The following is an 18571-nucleotide window of genomic DNA, read 5'->3' on the forward strand; positions in this document are numbered from 1 at the left end:
ATTGTTAATGTTGTTTTATAACTCAGTAAACTGAGGCATGGAGATTGACTTGCTCAAGTTTACAGAGCTAATTAGTAACAGAACTGAGTTTTAAAGAAAGTTCATGTGAATTCAGAGCCCCCTCTCATAAACACCATGCTATACTGGCTTTGAAATTAGATTACCACTTTTTTTAAGGGCTGTACATTAGAAATAAGACACGTTAATTGACCCTGGGGAAGAAAATTGGCTGGGAAGAGAAAATAAACAGAAGTAAGTAGCTCTCTCACTTCTTGAATTCTATTCTAAGTATGCCAGTACATTTATTATCCAGTTCAAAATAAAACTTAAATTTTAAACTAATTTAAAAGTGCTACATAATGTTTTTGTTTTCTCCAGATCAACCTGAATTTTGGCACTGGTGTATCCTCAAACAACATTACAACTATAGCTGCCAATGTCTTGACATACCTTAGAATATCACTGTACAAGGAAGAAATCTCTTGGGTAGACTGCTGGGAAGACTGGCTGTTAAGAGGTGTTGATCAACATGGTAAGTCCTTAACATTTTCCAGTTTATCCTTAAAATTTTTCAGTTTATCAATAAAATTGGAATTAACAAAAAAGAATAGACCAGATTATCCCAGGGGCCTTTCAACTCTAACAGTCTGTGACTTTTAACTTCTCTGAACTAAAGACATAAACACAGAAGAATATAGTAACTTTGAACAGTTAACATTACTCCATGAATCCTTTTGTAATTTCATTAAAGTCATATCTTAAAACTGTATTATAATTTATGCAAATTTCCAAGAAATAAGCCCTTAATCTCTTAACATACATGAACTATGTCAGCCAACAATCCATTTAGCTTTGGGTATTTTTTTCTTGCACTTTTGGGGTGTTGAACTTGAGGAAGGACCACCCCAGCAAAAATGGGACTCTTAGAAAAGATATGCTGCAAGTGAGGTGTCAAATTGCCTGAAAAGAGAAAAAAATATATACATAAGGAAACAGGGATATTATTCTATAATCAAAATAATCAAATTGTTATGTGGTCTGCATCAAATTACTAAAAGAAAGAATAACAATTAAGTTCTCTTAATTTTTAAAAAATGAACAAGAAACTATCTTCTGAATATAGCATAAGGAACTATCTTCTGAATATAGCATAAAAAAGTGAGTTCCCCAGTAATCTGTTGATAGCACATAGGCAGCAGAGACTAAAAAACCACAGGTGCATTTTCTTTTTTCAAAATACAAGACATAATATATAATGCTATTAGAAAAGGCACATTCAAACTTTTATGTATTTCCATAAGGGTATCAAAATGGTTTATCTAGCAAGTGTTCATCAGCAAAGTCTTATTCAAAACAGTTAAAATACTAAAATTATATAGAAATAGAAATATTGCAAAGAAAAAACAAGGCTATAGATTAGTAGCAGAATGTAGAGAACTATATATAGGAGTGGAAAGAGCTAAGTTCTACCACTAGTTTTGCTCTTAACTAGGTCTGTGACCTTGGGCAAATCTTCCTTTTCTGTATCTTGGTTTCCTCATTTGTAAAATGACAAAACTGATCCCATCATCTCTACTCTCACCATCAATCTCATAACCAGAATTTTAAATATGACAGAAAAAAGTATGATGTTTTAAGGCTCTGAACTGTACCTTTAACCAATATGTATCCAGATTCACAGTTTTTAGAGTTGTTCAAAGTACTTTCCTCATGATCCTGTACTTATATGTTTATGTATAGCTTTCTCATCACAAAATAGGTTGTTCAAGCTCCTCAATCAAAAATATAAGTCTTTGAAACTCCATGAGCAACACTAACCATGAAAATGTTCGGGTAGTCAAAGCAGATAATCAAATAATTCAGCTATCATCAAAAATATTTTTGAATAAGATATTTAGCTATCTGCTTATCTACTGTGGTTAATAAAAGTTTTCTTAGTAAACAATTGGTTTTCTATTTCCAAGCACTTTAAAAGATCATCAAGAAAAATAAAATAAAAGGGCATCAAAATAAAAATTAATTCTATTGCTTAAAAGTCCTCTTTCAAAGAAGCAAATATTTGTAGAAGCCAAAATTTTATAACAACTTTCAGACAAACTGAAGTAGGTTCCTATTTTACTATTTTTCTTAGTATCAACCATCAACATGGTACAGCTATTTGCATCCAGGCAGAAAAAAAATGTTATTTTTAAAAACAGAGAGAATTTTTCTACCTTTTTTTTTAATCAGCCCAAAGCATCCATCTACTTTCATCTACTAAAACAATATGCTTCCTTATTCTTATAAAGATATACTAAACTTGAAAATCAAGCAGAATTTATCTGAAAACACTTATTTAGGCATTTGACAGTACATTTCAGTAATACCTACCTACTTTTAAAACAATTTTATGAAGTAAATCCAAATCAGAGCTGCTAGGAAGATAGGGATTTCCAGTGGCCATCTCAATGATCATACAGCCCAAAGCCCAGATATCCACAGGTCTGAAACAAATAAGAATAAATCACTCTTTCATGGAGAAATATATAAAACATCTTTTCTAAAAACACTTTTTTTTTGGCCATGCTGTGCAACTTGCAGGATCTTAGTTACCCAACCAGTGATTGAACCTATGTCCATGTCCTTATCTTACACCACTTATAAAAATTAACTCAAAATGGATGGAAGACTAGAACTAGAAACCTCTTAAAACAGAGGAGTTTCACAGTCTTGGATTTGGCAAAAGATTCTTAGGTATGACACCAAAAGCATAAGCAACAAATAATAAAAACAGAGTGAACTTCATCAAAATTAAAAATTGTTTCTCAAATGACACACACCATCAAGAAAATCAAGAGACAACTAAATAAGAGAAAATATCTGCAAATAAGTATCTGATAAGGAATTTATATCCAGATATACAAAGAATTCTTACAATTTAATAATAAAAAGCCAGTCCAATTTAAAAAAGGGCTAAGGATCTGAACAGAAATTTCTCCAAGGAAGATATATAAATGATCAATAAGCACATAAAAAGATCAACAATGAAGTCAAAAAATCATTAGTTATCAAGGAAATGGAAATCAAACCCATAAGGAGATATCACTTCACACCCATAAGGACAACTAGAATCCAAAAGTCAGATAATAACAAGTGCTGGTGAGGATACGGAGGAATTTGTAACCCTCACACTCTTCATGGTGTCTTTACGTTCTTCAAGCTTCATTATTTGTTTGTTAGATTGTTGTATCCTATACTATTTTTACTGATTCACAATAGACTGAGGCATTTTTACTTTTTGAAATATCTAGTACAATTTAAAGATTATTATTTGTCAGTCTTTGCAAAGACTGTGCCATACTCAGGAACTAGGAAACTTGTGTTAACAGTGGCAGAGTAGATTTTTAAATCGCTGCAGAATCTAGAGTCTACAGAGACGCAAGGAGGCCACTCTGTAAAGGGTGGGGCACAGCTTAAGGCAAGCAAGGATGGCAGCCTGAGAGGCTTCTGCATAAGTTTCCTGGGGCTGGGGCCACTCAGCTCCAGGGGGCAAGTGTGGTAACATCAATAGCAGCAGGGTAGATGTCTAGGGTCTCTCTGCTCTATTTTGGTGTGTCCCTTTTCTATCCCAAGCCCAGATGCAGAAGGCAGAGTTTGTCAGTAGTTCTGGTGACAGATACACCAAGGGAAAAAAGAGATGGCTAGGAAAGGCCAGGCAGGATCCCCAACTATACATACTTTCCATAAGAGGTGTCTTTTAATACTAATTCTGGAGCTCTATACCAGCGTGTGGCCACGTAGTCCGTATAAACATCTCCAGGAGCTGCTAGTGTTCGTGCAAAACCAAAATCACAGAGTTTAGTAATTCCTGATTGGGATACTAAAATATTCTCAGGTTTTATATCTCGATGAATGATCTAAAAAACAAACAGAAGATGTAATACATTAAAATGAGTTTTCATTATCTAGAAAATTTTTCAACAATTAAGAGAAAATCTAGCTAATTAAGACAGTAAAGTTATGTTCTTACCACATGCAAAGAATTAACTACACAGTGCAAAAAGATGTAAGTATAAATAGTTGTGTGCGTGTACTCAGTTGTGTCTGACTCTTTGCACCTGACTGACTGTCGTCCACTAAGCTCCTCTATGCACAGTACTTTCCAGGCAAGAATACTGGAGTGGGTTGCCATTTTTTACTCCAGGGGAATCTTTCTGACCCAGGGATCAAACCTGCGTCTCGTACATCTCCTGTACTGGCAGGCGGATTCTTTACCAACTCTGCCACCTGGGAAGCTCGCAAAACAACTATATTCCAATAAAAATTAATTTTAAAAAGTGTCCGGGCCAAAGTCATTAACAACTTCATTGTTGCTACATCCAACAGACACCCCTCAATACATATCTTGCCAGATGTGAAGTGAAATTTGCTCCGTCGTGTCCTACTCTTTGTGACCCTCATGGAGTATATATAGTCCACGGAATTCTCTAGGCCAGAATACTGGAGTCGGTAGCCACTGTTCCCTTCTCCAGGGGATCTTCACAACCAAGGGATCGAACCCAGGTTTCCTGCATTGCAGGTGGATTCTTTACCAGCTGAGCCACCAGGGAAGCCCTCACTAGATATCTTAGTATAAAAATACAGGCAACCACTCCTTCATTCCTGACTCCTGGGACCAGTTTCCTCCTATGGCAGTTTCTTTTTCTCTGTCTGTAAATGTAGGCTTCTGGTCTTAGGCTTCTCTTCTCATGCATCTTGTTTCTTGCACACTCTCATCTACTTTTTTTTTTTAGTACTTTCTTTACTTCGTTATGGGAATACCATATTCTTTTGGGCTTCTTCCCACCTATTGGCTGTTTTATCTCAATCTCACCTACTCTTACAGGCCTTAGTAACTATCTATTTACTAGTGATTTCCATATTTCTATCTCTAACCAAGATATTTCTCTTGGTTTCCACAAGAAGTGGAAGCCTGCAAGAAGGCTGACCTACACACTCCCACAAACTCAGATAATTAAAAACTAAATGGATTATCTTCTCCCCCAAATCCATTTGTTCTTAAGAGTCCTTCAGCTCAGTGAATGGAACCAACATTGACCTCATGGCTCAAGCCAGAAATCAAGGCACATTTCTGCCTCAGGTCCCATATTCTCTCCATCCACGTCTCTCCCTAGTTCAAGTTCCCTAAGCTCTCTCATCAAAATTATTACCTTACTAAATGGTTTCCTGAATTCCCTCTGATCCCCTCCCATTCATTGCCCACAATGAAATCTGAGTATTATTTTAAAATCATGTGTATGATTGTGTCACTCCTTCAAGGATTCCCCATGCCATAGGACAAATTTGAAGCTACATAAAATGGCTGGTAAGGACTTACAGGACTTGGCCTCTGCTCACATTCTCAGCCACTCTTCCCTAGCCTATAGAATATTAGTTTCCAAATTTGCCAGGTTTGTGTCATCATTGTTCACATTTGCTAATGCTGTTCCAACTGCCTAGAACACTGCCTCACCAACTATTTCCTCATGTCTCAGCTGAGATGTCTGCAATAGAGGTACCTTTTATATATTATTCTATACTTCCTCCTTCATAGTTATTTGTCATGCTTTATTATTTGCCTATTTACTTGTCATTCCCATTAGATGGTAAGTTCCATGAGGGCAAGATGTGTATCTGTTTTGTTCAGGCTATATCCCCCGTGCCCAGTACAGTGCCTGAAACAAAGAAGGCATTTAAAAACTTTATCAAATGTATTAAGCATATTCTCATCACCAGCAAAGTATCACAGCACAAGTGAAAACATCTTGGTGACAGAATTCTGGGATCTTTCCTTTTTTATATAACTTATTGCTATAAGCTTTTGGGATTAGCTTTTGTTCTGCCTCAAGTCTTCCTCCTAATTGGCCAAATAATTATCTTAGAGTAATGAATCACCTTAAAGGCACCATCTGTAAAACTTTGTTAGTCCCTTTTTACTTTCACAACTTTTACTGAGTGACTACTACATGCCGGGTACTATACCAAGATCTGAGAATATAACATGAGCAAAAATAGACATGGAAAAGCACTTTAAAATATCACTTTACATATTCTGCCTACTACACAGCCATGACCCTCTGCCTTAGTGCTTTAAACATGCATAAAGATGCACTCAGTTGACACCCTAATATGTTCCCTCTTTTTAACAGTTAACACCCTGACTACATGCAGAATTTTGTTATCTTTGAGAATCAAGCACTCTCTGAATTCCAGTTTTAAAATTGTGTTTTAACAACATCCTCTTTGGTCTTCCACAATCACACTGAGACCTCTATAAACATAGTATTTCTATGTGTTTAGATTTTCTTTAATTTTTCTCATCAATGTTTAATAGTTTTCAGTGTATAGGTCTTATTTTCTCTAAGTATTTTATATTTTTGATGCTATTACAATGGTATTTTTAATTCAGTTTCTCATTGTTGCTAATACACAGAAATACAAATAATTTTGGTATATTGATCTTCTATCCTACAATCTTAAGAAACTTACAGCTTAGTTCTTTTAACTTTACTGTAGATTCCATAAAATTTTCTACAGAAATGGTCATGTCATTTGTGAATAAATGCTCAAAAGAAAAAAGAAGATACCACTTCACATCCACTGGAATAGTGATAATCAAAAGATAATAACAATATTGGGAGGACACAGAAAAACTGATACAGTGTTGGTGGGGATATAAAATGGTATAGCCCCTTTGGAAAAAAACAGTTTGGCAGTTTCTTCCAAAAGTTAAAACATAACCTCACCATATGATCCACTGGTATTCTTAAGTTATCCTATTTCTATTCCCCACTCCCCAGTTCCTGGTAGCTTTGTAGACCAACAGCTCCCAAATCATGGTGAAAACTAGCAGCCTAGTGGCCACCAGAGGAAGCTGTATCTCCTAGCTATAGGGTTGGACCTCCTCCAAAGCCCCATTCCCAGGTAACAGTCATTATCTAACACGTCTGTCAGACTACTGGAAAATTCCACTAGAAGTCTTGTCTTCACTGACCTAACTCAGAGCTTGCTGGGGGCAAATGGCCTTTGTCAGAAACAATTAGGAGCTACTAAATAACATTATAGCCACCTGAGGGAGCTATAACAGGACAAACAACAAGCTGACCAAAATAATTAAAAAGAGAGGCTGGGAGTGAGATGCCCATAAAGGATTTGGAAAGTTCCAACATGAAGGGTACATGCCCAGCTGTGCACACACTGGGAAAGATCTGAGATTGTCCCTAAGCTCTCAAGTCTGGTGGAATTTAGGTTCTACACAAGCAAGAAGGGCTAAGTTGTAAACTCTCTGCCTAAACACTGAAGATATGCCCCAACACAGAGAGAGAAGGAGCCCTCAGTAAATACCCAGTAAATATGGCTGAGAGATTTATTAGTTTCAAGAGTTTAAGAAAATCTCTGTTCAAACATTAGCTGACCTTTAAACTAACTGAGCAGAGATTTCAGTGGTCACACATGACAAAGAATACAGACTTCACAAATTAGTTCAGGAAAATAACTAACAAACAGTTACAACTGCAAACCTTGAGACATAGGAAATTCTGATCTCCAGATTGCCACAATGTATTATTTTACATGTCCAGTTCTCAACAAAAAATTACAAAATTTCCAAGAAAATCCCCCCAAAAAGGTGTGCAAAGAAAGATATATGGCCATGCATGAGGGGAAAAAGCAGTCAATAAGAAGCTCTGCCTGAAGAAGCCCATACATAACCTGCGAGAAAAAGACTATTCCGTTCATTTCAGTTCAGTTGCTCAGTCACATCCGACTCTTTGAGACCCCATGAACTGCAGCACGCCAGGCCTCCCTGTCTATCACCAACTCCCAGAGGCTACCCAAACTCATGTCCATTGAGTCAGTGATGCCATCCAAGCATTTCATCCTCTGTCGTCCCCTTCTCCTCCTGCCCTCAATCTTTCCCAGCACCACGGTCTTTTCGAATGAGTCAGCTCATCGCATCAGGTGGCCAAAGTATTGGAGTTTCAGCTTCAACATCTGTCCTTCCAACGAACACCCAGGACTGATCTCCTTTAGGATGGACTGGTTGGATCTCCTTGCAGTCCAAGGGACTCTCAAGAGTCTTCTCTAACACCACAGTTCAAAAGCATCAATTCTTCTGCGCTCAGCTTTCTTTATAGTCCAACTCTCACATCCATACATGACCACTGGAAAAACCATAGCCATGACTAGATGAACCTTTGTTGGCAAAATAATGTCTCTGCTTTTTAATATGCTATCTAGGTTGGTCATAACTTTCCTTCCAAGGAGTAAGCGTCTTTTAATTTCATGGCTGCAATCACCATTTGCAGTGATTTTGGAGCCCAAAAAAATAAAGTCAGCCACTGTTTCCACTGTCTCCCCATCTACTTGCCATGAAGTGATGGGACCAGATGCCATGATCTCAGTTTTCTGAATGTTGAGCTTTAAGTCAACTTTTTCACTCTCCTCTTTTACTTTCAAGAAGTAAGGGTGGTGTCATCTGCATATCTGAGGTTATTGATATTTCTCCTGGCAATCTTGATTCCAGCTTATGCTTCATCCAGCCCAGCGTTTCTCAGGATGTACTCTGCATATAAGATAAATAAGCAGGGTGACAATATACAGCCTTGATGTACTCCTTTCCCTATTTGGAATCAGTGTGTTGTTCCATGTCTAGTTCAAACTGTTGCTTCTTGACCTGCATACAGGTTTCTCAAGAGGCAGGTCAGGTGGTCTGGTATGCCCATCTCTTTCAGAATATTCCACTGTTTATTGTGATCCACACAGTCAAAGGCTTTGGCATAGTCAATAAAGAGGCAGAAATAGATGTTTTTCTGGAACTCTCTTGCTTTTTCAATGATCTAGTGGGTGTTGGCAATTTGATCTTTGGTTCCTCTGCCTTTTCTAAAAGCAGCTTGAACATCTGGAAGTTCACGGTTCACGTACTGTTGAAGCCTGGCTTGGAGAATTTTGAGCATTACTTTACTAGCGTGTGAGATGAGTACAACTGTGCAGTAGCTTGAGCATTCTTTGGCATTGCCTTTCTTTGGAATTGGAATGAAAACTGACCTTTTCCAGCCCTGTGGCCACTGCTGAGTTTTCCAAATTTGCTGACATATTGAGTACAGTGCTTTCACAGCATCATCTTTTAGGATTTGAAATAGCTAAGCTGGAATTCCATCACGTCCACTAGTTTTGTTCATAGTGATGCTTCCTAAGGCCCACTTGACTTCACATTCCAGGATGTGTGGCTCTAGGTGAGTGATCAAACCATTGTGATTATCTGGGTCGTGAAGATCTTTTTTGTACAGTTTTTCTGTGTATTCTTGCCACCCCTTCTTAATATCTGCTGCTTCTGTCAGGTCCATACCATTTCTGTCCTTTACTGAGCCCATCTTTGCATGAAATTTTCCCTTGGTATCTCTAAATTTCTTGAAGAGATCTCTAGTCTTTCCCATTCTATTGTTTTCCTCTATTTCTTTGCACTGATCGCAGGGGAAGGCTTTCTTATCTCTCCTTGCTATTCTTTGGAACTCTGCATTCAAATGGGTATATCTTTCCTTTTCTCCTTTCCTTTTCGCTTCTCTTCTTTTCACAGCTATTTGTAAGGCCTCCTCAGACAGCCATTTTGCTTTTTTTGCATTTCTTTTTCTTGGAGATGGTCTTGATCATGTCTCCTATACAATGTCACAAACCTCAATTCATGTCCATAGTTCATCAGACACTCTATCATATCTAGTCCCTTAAATCTATTTCTCACTTCCATTGTATAATCATAAGGGTTTTGATTTAGGTCATACCTGAATGGCTTAGTGGTTTTCCCCACTTTCTTCAATTTAAGTCTGAATCTGGCAATAAGGAGTTCATGATCTGAGCCACAGTCCACTACCAGTCTTGTTTTTGCTGACTGTATAGGACTTCTCCATCTTTGGCTGCAAAGAATATAATCAATCTGATTTTGGTATTGGCCATCTGGTGATGTCCATGTGTAGAGTCCTCTCTTGGTTGTTTAAATATGTTCAAGGTAAAAGGAAACCATATCTAAAGACCTAAAGAAAAGTATCAACAGAATGTCTCACCAAATAAATGATATCAATAAAGAGAAAGAAATGATTAAAAAACTAAGCGAAGGGGGGAAAAAAACAGTATTAAGAAAGCAAAAAGGCAACCCAAAAGAGAAAATAATAGCAAATCATGTATCTGACTAGGATCTTCTATCCAAAATATAGAAAATACAGCTTGACAATAGGAAGACAAATAATCCAATTTAAAAATGGGCAGAGAACTTGAATAGACATTTCTTAAAAAAAAACAAATATACACTTGTTTTAGATATGACATCAAAAGCAAAAGCAATCAAAGAAGTATGCTCAGTCGTGTGCAACTCTGGGACCCCATGGACTGTAGCCCACCGGGCTCCTCTGTCCATGGGATTTCCCAGGCAAGCATACTGGAGTGGGTTGCCATTTCCTTCTCCAGGAGACCTTTCCGACAACCCTGGGACTAAGCCCAGGTCTCTTGCGTCTCCTGCATTGGCAGGCAAATTCTTTACCACAAGTGCCATTTGGGAAGCCCAGACAAATTGGACTCCAAAGTATCTGGAAACAAAAATGCCTCTTCTGAATTTTTCATTTAAGTGGAATTTATACTTATGTGTTTTTTGCATTTGATTTTTTTCAACATGTTTTCAAGTTTCACTCATTCTATAGGATGCATCAGCAATCCATTCCTTTTTGAGGCTGAATAAATCCCATTATATGGGTATACTTCATTTTGTTTATCCATTCATCAGCTAATATACATTTGTTTCTACTTTTCAGCTATTTTGAATAATGCTTATATGACATTCCTGGGCAGGTTTTTATGTGAACATATGCTATCAATTCTCTTGGATAGATACCTAGGAGTAAAATTGCTGGGTCATATGCTAATTCTATGTTTAACTTTTTGAGAAACTGCCAAGCTGTTTTCCATAGCAGCTGCACCATTTTACATTACCACCAGCAGTGTATAAAGGTTCCAGTTTCTCAGCTTCCTTGCCAACATTCCTTCTTGTCTATTTTTTAAATTACAGCCAGCCTAGTGAGTGTGAAATGGTATCTCACCGTGATTTTTGATATGCATTACCACAATGACTCAAGATATTGAGCATCATTTCATGTGCTATTAGCCATTTGTATATCTTCTTTGGAGAAATGTCTACTAAGATTTTAAATAAATATACTTGCTATTATTCTTTGCCCATTTTTAAATTGGGTTGTCTTTCTATGTTGAATTGTATTTTATATAATCTAGAAACTAGTTGCTTATCATATATGATTTTCAAATATTTTCTCCCATCTGTGAACTGTCTTTCTACTTTCTTGATTGTGTCCTTCAATGCACAAAAGTTTTTAATTTTGATGGAGTCCAATTTGTCTATTCTGATTACTTTTGCTTTTGATGTCATATCTAAAGAATGATTGCCTAAAAAAAAAAAAAAAGAATGATTGCATAATACATGGCCGCACAGATTACCACCTATGTTTTCTTCTGAGTTTTATAGTTCTGGCGCTTACATTTAGGTCATTAACCCATTTAGAGTTAATTTTTGTATATGATATGAATTATCAAATTTTGGATTCAAACAGTGAGTTTGATTCTCGTTTATTTTGTAGTGAAATTCTCCCAAAATACATAGAACTCCATATTACAATGATAATAATTCTGCTCTATTAGCTCTATGTGCTTGTACTTTTTTGATTCATTAGTTTCAAGGTCATTTACATTTTTACTCCATTTTGATTCTATTAAGCCATTTTTGTTTGTTTTAGTGAACTATAGTTGAATCAAAATACTGTGTCAATTTCAGATGTACAGCAAACTGATTCAGTTATATACATATTATTTTGCAGATTATTTTCCATTATAGGTATTACAAGATATTAACTATAGTTCCCTATGCTATAAAGTAAATCCTTGCTGTTTATCTATTTAACATATAGTAGTTTGCATCTGTTAATCCTACTCCCAGTTTAGCCCTCCCACTTCCCCTTTGGTAACTGTAAGGCTGTTTCCTATGTCTGTGAATCTGCTTCTGTTTTGTATATAGATTCATTACTATTATTTTTTAGATTCCACATTTAAATGATATATTTATCTTTCTCTGTCTGATTTAACTTAGTATGATACTCACTAGGTCCATCCATGCTGCTGCAAATGGTGATGTTTCACCCTTTTTCATGGCTTAGTAATATTCGTATGTGTATCAATGACATCTCAATTGTCTGTTAAGCCCTTGGGTTGTTTCCCTATGTGCCTGAATTTAAACACCTAAGTTCAAAATTCTTACTTTAATTTTACCTCCTCTTTGAAGTTTTCTGCTCTCAGACTGGTGTCTCCCATTATTCAAGAAATGTTTTTAGTCTACTACAGGCAAGACACTATAGGGATAGAGATAAGTATATCTGACTCCCTATCAGCACTGTTTATTGAGCATTTAAAATACACCTGACACAGTGCTAAACACTATGTAGCTATTACCTAATTTGATCTTTACAAAAAAATCTGTGAGGTAATATAGCATTATTTTACAGATGAGGAAACTGAGGCTCCAAAAGGTTAGATAATTTTCCTGGGGCCACAGAGTGATGGGCCTACCTTTCATTATGTAACTGTGAGCTACACAAGTTGTGTGGTTATCTATAGATAAGCCACTAGGTAAAAATCTAGCATAGTCTGATTCCAAAGACTGTGTGCTGTTAACTATTACATTATACTGCCTCCCCTTGGATCCATTTGGGCAAGGAAACTACAATCTGAGTCCTAGATGCCATTACAACAAAGCTGCAACAGGAGATGCACTATTACTGAGACAGACTATTAGAAATTAAGGTATCTGAAAAAGCTTAGGCTATATAGATGTTATGCCTAATATCACTTACTATGCCTAACTTTACAGAAAGTAGAGTTCATGTTGGGAACAAAGTATGTCCATAAAAACCTGCTGAAATAAACAGTAACTAAACAATGTTAAAAGGCAACACAAAATCAAAACAGTTGATCTTTTTTTCTTTCTTGATTTAAAACACAAGGCTCTACACTCCTCAGCCACTTTCTCTCCTTTCTTTCCCTAAAGGCATCCACATTCTCTTGCCATTCCCCTGGCTTAGTTTCCAGTTCCTACTTCCAGACCTCCCATCATCTGGGCTGGCTTGACTTTCGATGTCTTGATATATTTTCACTAATAAAAGACGCCAGAGTTGACTGCTGACTTTTCTACACCTCCTTAGCATCTCAGAGTTGGTCTGCTTTATGGTTACAATTATTGTGTGTTCAATATGGTTTTTGGTTTTGTGACTGAATTATAAGGTAGTAATTCCCCCAACCTTCTTTCCATTTTCATAATGTCAATATTGTACAGAAAAATAATTTTAACAACTTTCATAAAAACAGAACAATGTTTAAAAGGCACTTACAATTCATGGTTTTCCTATAGTTTGGGTTATTTTTAAGCACTTACATTATTATTGTGAAGATATTCAATTGCTCGAAGAATCTGGAAGAGGTATTTTCTAAGTCGTTTACTCTCTAATCCGTGACAATAATGTTGTAACTCATCTAAAACTGTGTGGTCAATAAATTCAAACACCAAATGAATTTTCTTTTTCTGTCTAAAAACTTCAATCAGATTGACCAGGTTTTCATGACGAAATTGCTATCAACAAAAGAAATGGATTTTTAATAAGTATCTCATGCACCATAATTTGCACATATAAGACTCATATAATTTTAAAAAGAGGAATATTCTCAGTTTCTTTTCCTCCATGCATTTCAATAAAAATTTGTTGATTTGCTTACATTCCTATTTTTTTAAATGTTTATCTATTTCATAGTTAATATTTATAGAACAAAGGGAGATATATTGCTTTACTTCAAGTTTACATTTGGTTGCTTTCTAAAATAATTCAGAGTTAACATGCTGAAATGTAACTTTGTATTCTGCTAAGAGATATTGCCCTATCCTTTAAATTGGTTGTGATTAAAAGGTCCTTATGGTTTCAAATGAGCATGAATTCCAGTGCCACTGAGCATGTCATCAGAATTTATAGAAATTAATTACTGAGTTTGGTCCTGAAGTCTCAAGAGTAAAATGTTAAGTTCCAGGTGGAGGTTATAAATTCATCACACTGTAACAAAAAGATATAAAGATATCTAGAAACTTTTCATATATGTGAAATACCAACTTACATCCATAGGAAATTTATATAAATATACAATTATCTGTGGGTACATTTTTGCTCATTGTAAGATTCTATCAAGCAATGAAACACATTTTTACATTGGTAAGCACTCACTACAGGTAATTTCAAAATGTCCATAATGGAATATATCATCTTAGAAAACTAAAAGAGGTTTAACATTTTATGCTGCTTACTCTATTTTTTAATACACTGACTTAATTACAATCAATTCTCAAATATTTAACTTTTTCAAATTACCAAAAATATTTATTCCTTTGGTTAAAAATTAAGGGGTATATTTTCTATGTTGAATTCATCAAAAAGTCAACTTGGATGAAAAAAAATTTGCCTTTATTCCAATGGCACAATATCAATTTTTCTAGTTATCTGTACTAATATATAAACTAAAGTCCTCAAAACATGACTAACAGAAAAACATGCCAAAATATAATGCCAGATTCCTTTCCTATTTTTGCTCCAATTTCCCTGGTTGGTGGGGTGCCAGAGTGCTATAGCAACAAGCTGGCAGTAGCAAAAAAAAAAAGACTGCCTTTGGATACTACAATATAATCCTTCAACTATGGAAAATTACTGTTTTCTTGTCCAGTTGTAATTTTAAAGGCAAAAGCAGAGAAGGGTGAGTGCAAGTTAATAAGCATTAAGGAACATCCATCCAGGGGTACTGGAGAAGGAAATGGCAACCCACTCCAGTGTTCCTGCCTAGAGAATCCCATGGACAGAGGAGCCTGGTTGGCTGCCTTCTATGGGGTCGCACAGAGCCAAACATGACTGAAGCGACTTAGCAGTAGCAGCAGCAGCAGCATCTAGGGATAAGGGATCAGTGACTTCCTCAGATAAACCGTGAAACCCCCAGAAATACTCCACTGTCCTTTTTCAGGTTGTTTATTTTTGTTTTCTTTTATAAACAGAAAACTTTTCTACAGATATTCCCACTAGTTACTCTAACTTATTTAATGAAATTCTAGCAGATAAAAATTTAGTTCTAATTAAGTCATTATGGCTGTTGTTTTTAGACTAAGAATGTTAACTAATCCAAGAAATGTCTCTTGTGGAATTAGATTTGATTAAACTAAAAATTCTACAAGAAATAAACCAATGGGAAGAAAAGTTAGGGTATCTCAAAATAGCCTAAATAATTACAATAGTAAATTGTCAAATTCATCTCTGTGTTCTTGCCACATATCAGTTATTTTTACAAAACAATCAAGAAGGGGAAAAAAAATCTGCTTAAATGCAACAAAGGTGAAAAAAAAGAGCAAAAGATATTGCCTGGGAAAAGGTCTCCTAATCAGATTTCACTTATGGTGCACAAAGTTGCCTTCTAGTATTATGTTTTAGGTCATCAGGATAAGGACAGGTATCTCACAAAATCATAACATCTCTACTGACTTTAACTTCCCTTTTCATTGTCTAGAAATGGAGCAGTTCCAGAGATCCACAGATGCCTAACATATTTCTATTTAGAAAGCAAATTGATCCATCATATCTAATACAGACTTACAAAGCAAGAAAAGAATATTACTTTTGTATCAGATAAAAATGAACAAGAAAAAAAGCTGTTTTTTTCATCATATAAACATCTAGACTATGAACCTTAAAGCATCTAAATTCCAATAAACAAAATACATATGTATATATAGATATTTTTTAAATCACTAGTTTTGTACCCAATCCTCTAGGAATGTTAATGCTCTTTTCTCTACACTTCTTAAGTCTTTCCTTGGGTGGATCTATCATACCTACATGAAATTCTACCTTGTCCCCTGATCACTCCTCATATTGTTCCCCATGTCTAAAAGCCTACCGGTCATCTTTACTGACTTCCTGTCACCTCGAATTCAACATTTCTAAAACTGAACTAGTTCCCAAACCAGGTCTCTTCTGAGTCTCTGATCAATGGTAGCAATCACTGAACCTCAAAGATACCTTTGATTCCTCCTCTTTGCTGCCTTCTACACTTTCATGTCTTCTTTAGTAATATATTACTACTTTCAATTCAAAGTGCTGCATTCTAGCAAGGTCCCTCACATTTAAGGATTCTTGAATTAAGGTCAGAACACATTTCTTTATTTTTACTTTCTCAGTCCTCCAATCTATAGTCCTCTATTCTAAAAAAATAATGCTAGATTAATATTAACCATTTCTTTACTCTGAATTCAAAATCTCTCGGAAAAATCAAGTTTTGATTTCTTAGTCTAGAAGACTTTAAAACCTATCTCCAATTTACTTCTCTCATCTCACTTCTTTCCACTTCTGTATAAGAAACTCTACAGGCAAATGCTCTTTGTCCACTCTGCTCTGCTCTTGGTCCTTTGTCTTGCTTTAGGCTCTCGAGCTTATGCTGTTTATGTTTCCTAAATCCTACATACCCTTTAAAGCCCAATTCAAGTTCCACCTCCTCCAAGAAATCTTCCCTATCCAGTAGGACTTTGTGATAATCACTGGCTTTTACTGTGAGTCACTTAAAATTCACTGTTATTTTAATATGTCCTCTTGTCTTTCTGATTAAATAATAAAAGTTCTGAAGAGCAGGTACTGTCTCTCACCTCATTATAGTCACAACATCTGGCACAAAGACAGACATTTTTATTAAGTGTTATAAAACTAAATAATCGAATAATTATTTCACATTTGGCAGTTTTTGTTACATTATACACAAGCACATTTATCTAGTATCACTGTAAAATTACAAAATGTACACAATAAGGTAAGCTATCACACTTGTTTTTCTATTCCAAATACCTATGTTAACTGAAATATTCGTTATATATGTTTTTATTTCATAACAATCTCTTTTTTGACTTACAGAGAGCAATTACGGTAAAAGAAGCAAACCTTTAGAAACTTTATTTCCCTCATTGCAATTTTGTTGACAGACTTTTCTGGTTTCTCATAAAATATCTTAATGGCCACTATCTGCCCAGTATCCTTATGTTTACACTTCATGACTGTTCCATAACTTCCCTCTCCCACTTTTCCAAGGGTTTCATACATCTCCATTTTGAAGCCCGGTTTTTTCTTTATGGAAAGAAAGGGTGGGTGGGGGGGAGAAGATTAAACATTCATACCTTTATTTATTCAACATGGATAATGCAATATCACAATAAACTAATACTTTAAATTACGGGAAAAGGAAAACTAGGATTCTTTTCCACGAGTCGCGTTTGTCTCTGGGAACTCTGCCAGTTCGGCAGCAGGGTGTCTTTATGTGGCTTCGGCCACCACCAGAACTTGGGGGAACTTGCTACTGTCTCCATCATTCCCACCAAGCTTTAAGATGCTCTCACTACATGTCACTATTCATCATGGGTAGGGTTCCCACACGTCTCGTCAAGCCCCATCAAATATAAGTTTTCCGCAAAGCTGCAGTCACCAACAGATCAGGCCCCGGGACCCAAGAAAACCTCGGTCCCGCCCGCTCCTCAAACCAAGAGTCTTAGAGTCCCAGACCAGTGCCGCGCCTCTTTCCCCACCGTCGACCCCGTCCGGGCAGCCGCCGCTGCTTCAGCCCATTCTGTGATCCTGCCGCCTCGCTCAGTGCAGTCACAGCGACTCCCACCCTACCTAGCCTGCTAGCTCCCGGCTGCCTACTACCATAGCAACCGGGCAGCAGGTCACTGGCTTGGGGTCTACTGCGCAAGACCGGAAAGCCGGCCAGGCCCGACCCGGAAGGGAAAATGGGAACGCGCGGACAAGAGTTCCTGTGGGGGTTAACTGGAAGCTTCCCTGCGGGTGGAGGTCGGTAATACGAGCAGCTGTCGGTCAAACTGGGGCCACTACATAAGGTTGGTTCTGAGCCGCGACAGGGGAGGATTATACTTTGGCAAAAGCTCGAGAAACTGCAAATCCTCTAGGGAAGGGGAACCGGGGTGGAAGTTTATCCGACCTGCATCTTAGACGCCCGCAGGCCCAAGAACACTTGCTTCTTGTGCTGGATGCTAAAAGGATGCTTGGTGTCACAGGTAGAGACTTCTTGTAAAACGAGACTTCCAAGGAAGTCTTGTAAAATTATAGTTTTCTAAGTTACCTAGTTATCTTAATGTTACATAATCTGTGTTTAACCTCAGCTGTCGACATTCATCCTTAAAACAGGGATAAGACGATTCATAAGAACATTTCTTGAACACCTCTTACATGCTTAAAATTTTTTTCCCTGAAGTCATAGTAATTCTCTTTTAAAAAAATTCCCTTTCTACACGTCAAAACTCGTAAAAGGCCCTCTTTGGAAAAGCAAATAATTCAAAGGGCTCCACCACAAAATAGAGTGACATACAAGGCACCCCACCTCCCGGAATCTTAATTGTCTAAGAACTAGACATGGGGTTCGGATTGAG

The 18571-nt window shown here is 36.7% G+C and overlaps 1 protein-coding gene across 2 annotated transcripts in view; it reads right to left on the minus strand.

The window, feature by feature from the left end:
- The window catches only part of CDKL3 (cyclin dependent kinase like 3), a 31213-nt gene extending 13379 nt beyond the window's left edge, over window positions 1–17834 (minus strand). For both annotated transcript variants that reach the window (XM_043912785.1, XM_043912786.1), the window contains exons 1-5: window positions 17073–17834; window positions 13496–13690; window positions 3718–3896; window positions 2371–2483; window positions 821–960 (exon numbers count right to left, since the gene is read on the minus strand). In XM_043912785.1, the coding sequence (XP_043768720.1) occupies window positions 821–960; window positions 2371–2483; window positions 3718–3896; window positions 13496–13690; window positions 17073–17237 (792 nt within the window). In that variant the 5' untranslated portion in view covers window positions 17238–17834. The remainder of the gene's footprint in view (window positions 1–820; window positions 961–2370; window positions 2484–3717; window positions 3897–13495; window positions 13691–17072) is intronic.
- Window positions 17835–18571: the final 737 nt, after the last annotated feature.

The sequence above is a fragment of the Cervus elaphus genome, chromosome 9 (assembly GCF_910594005.1).
Source record: "Cervus elaphus chromosome 9, mCerEla1.1, whole genome shotgun sequence".
Lineage (NCBI taxonomy): Eukaryota > Metazoa > Chordata > Mammalia > Artiodactyla > Cervidae > Cervus > Cervus elaphus.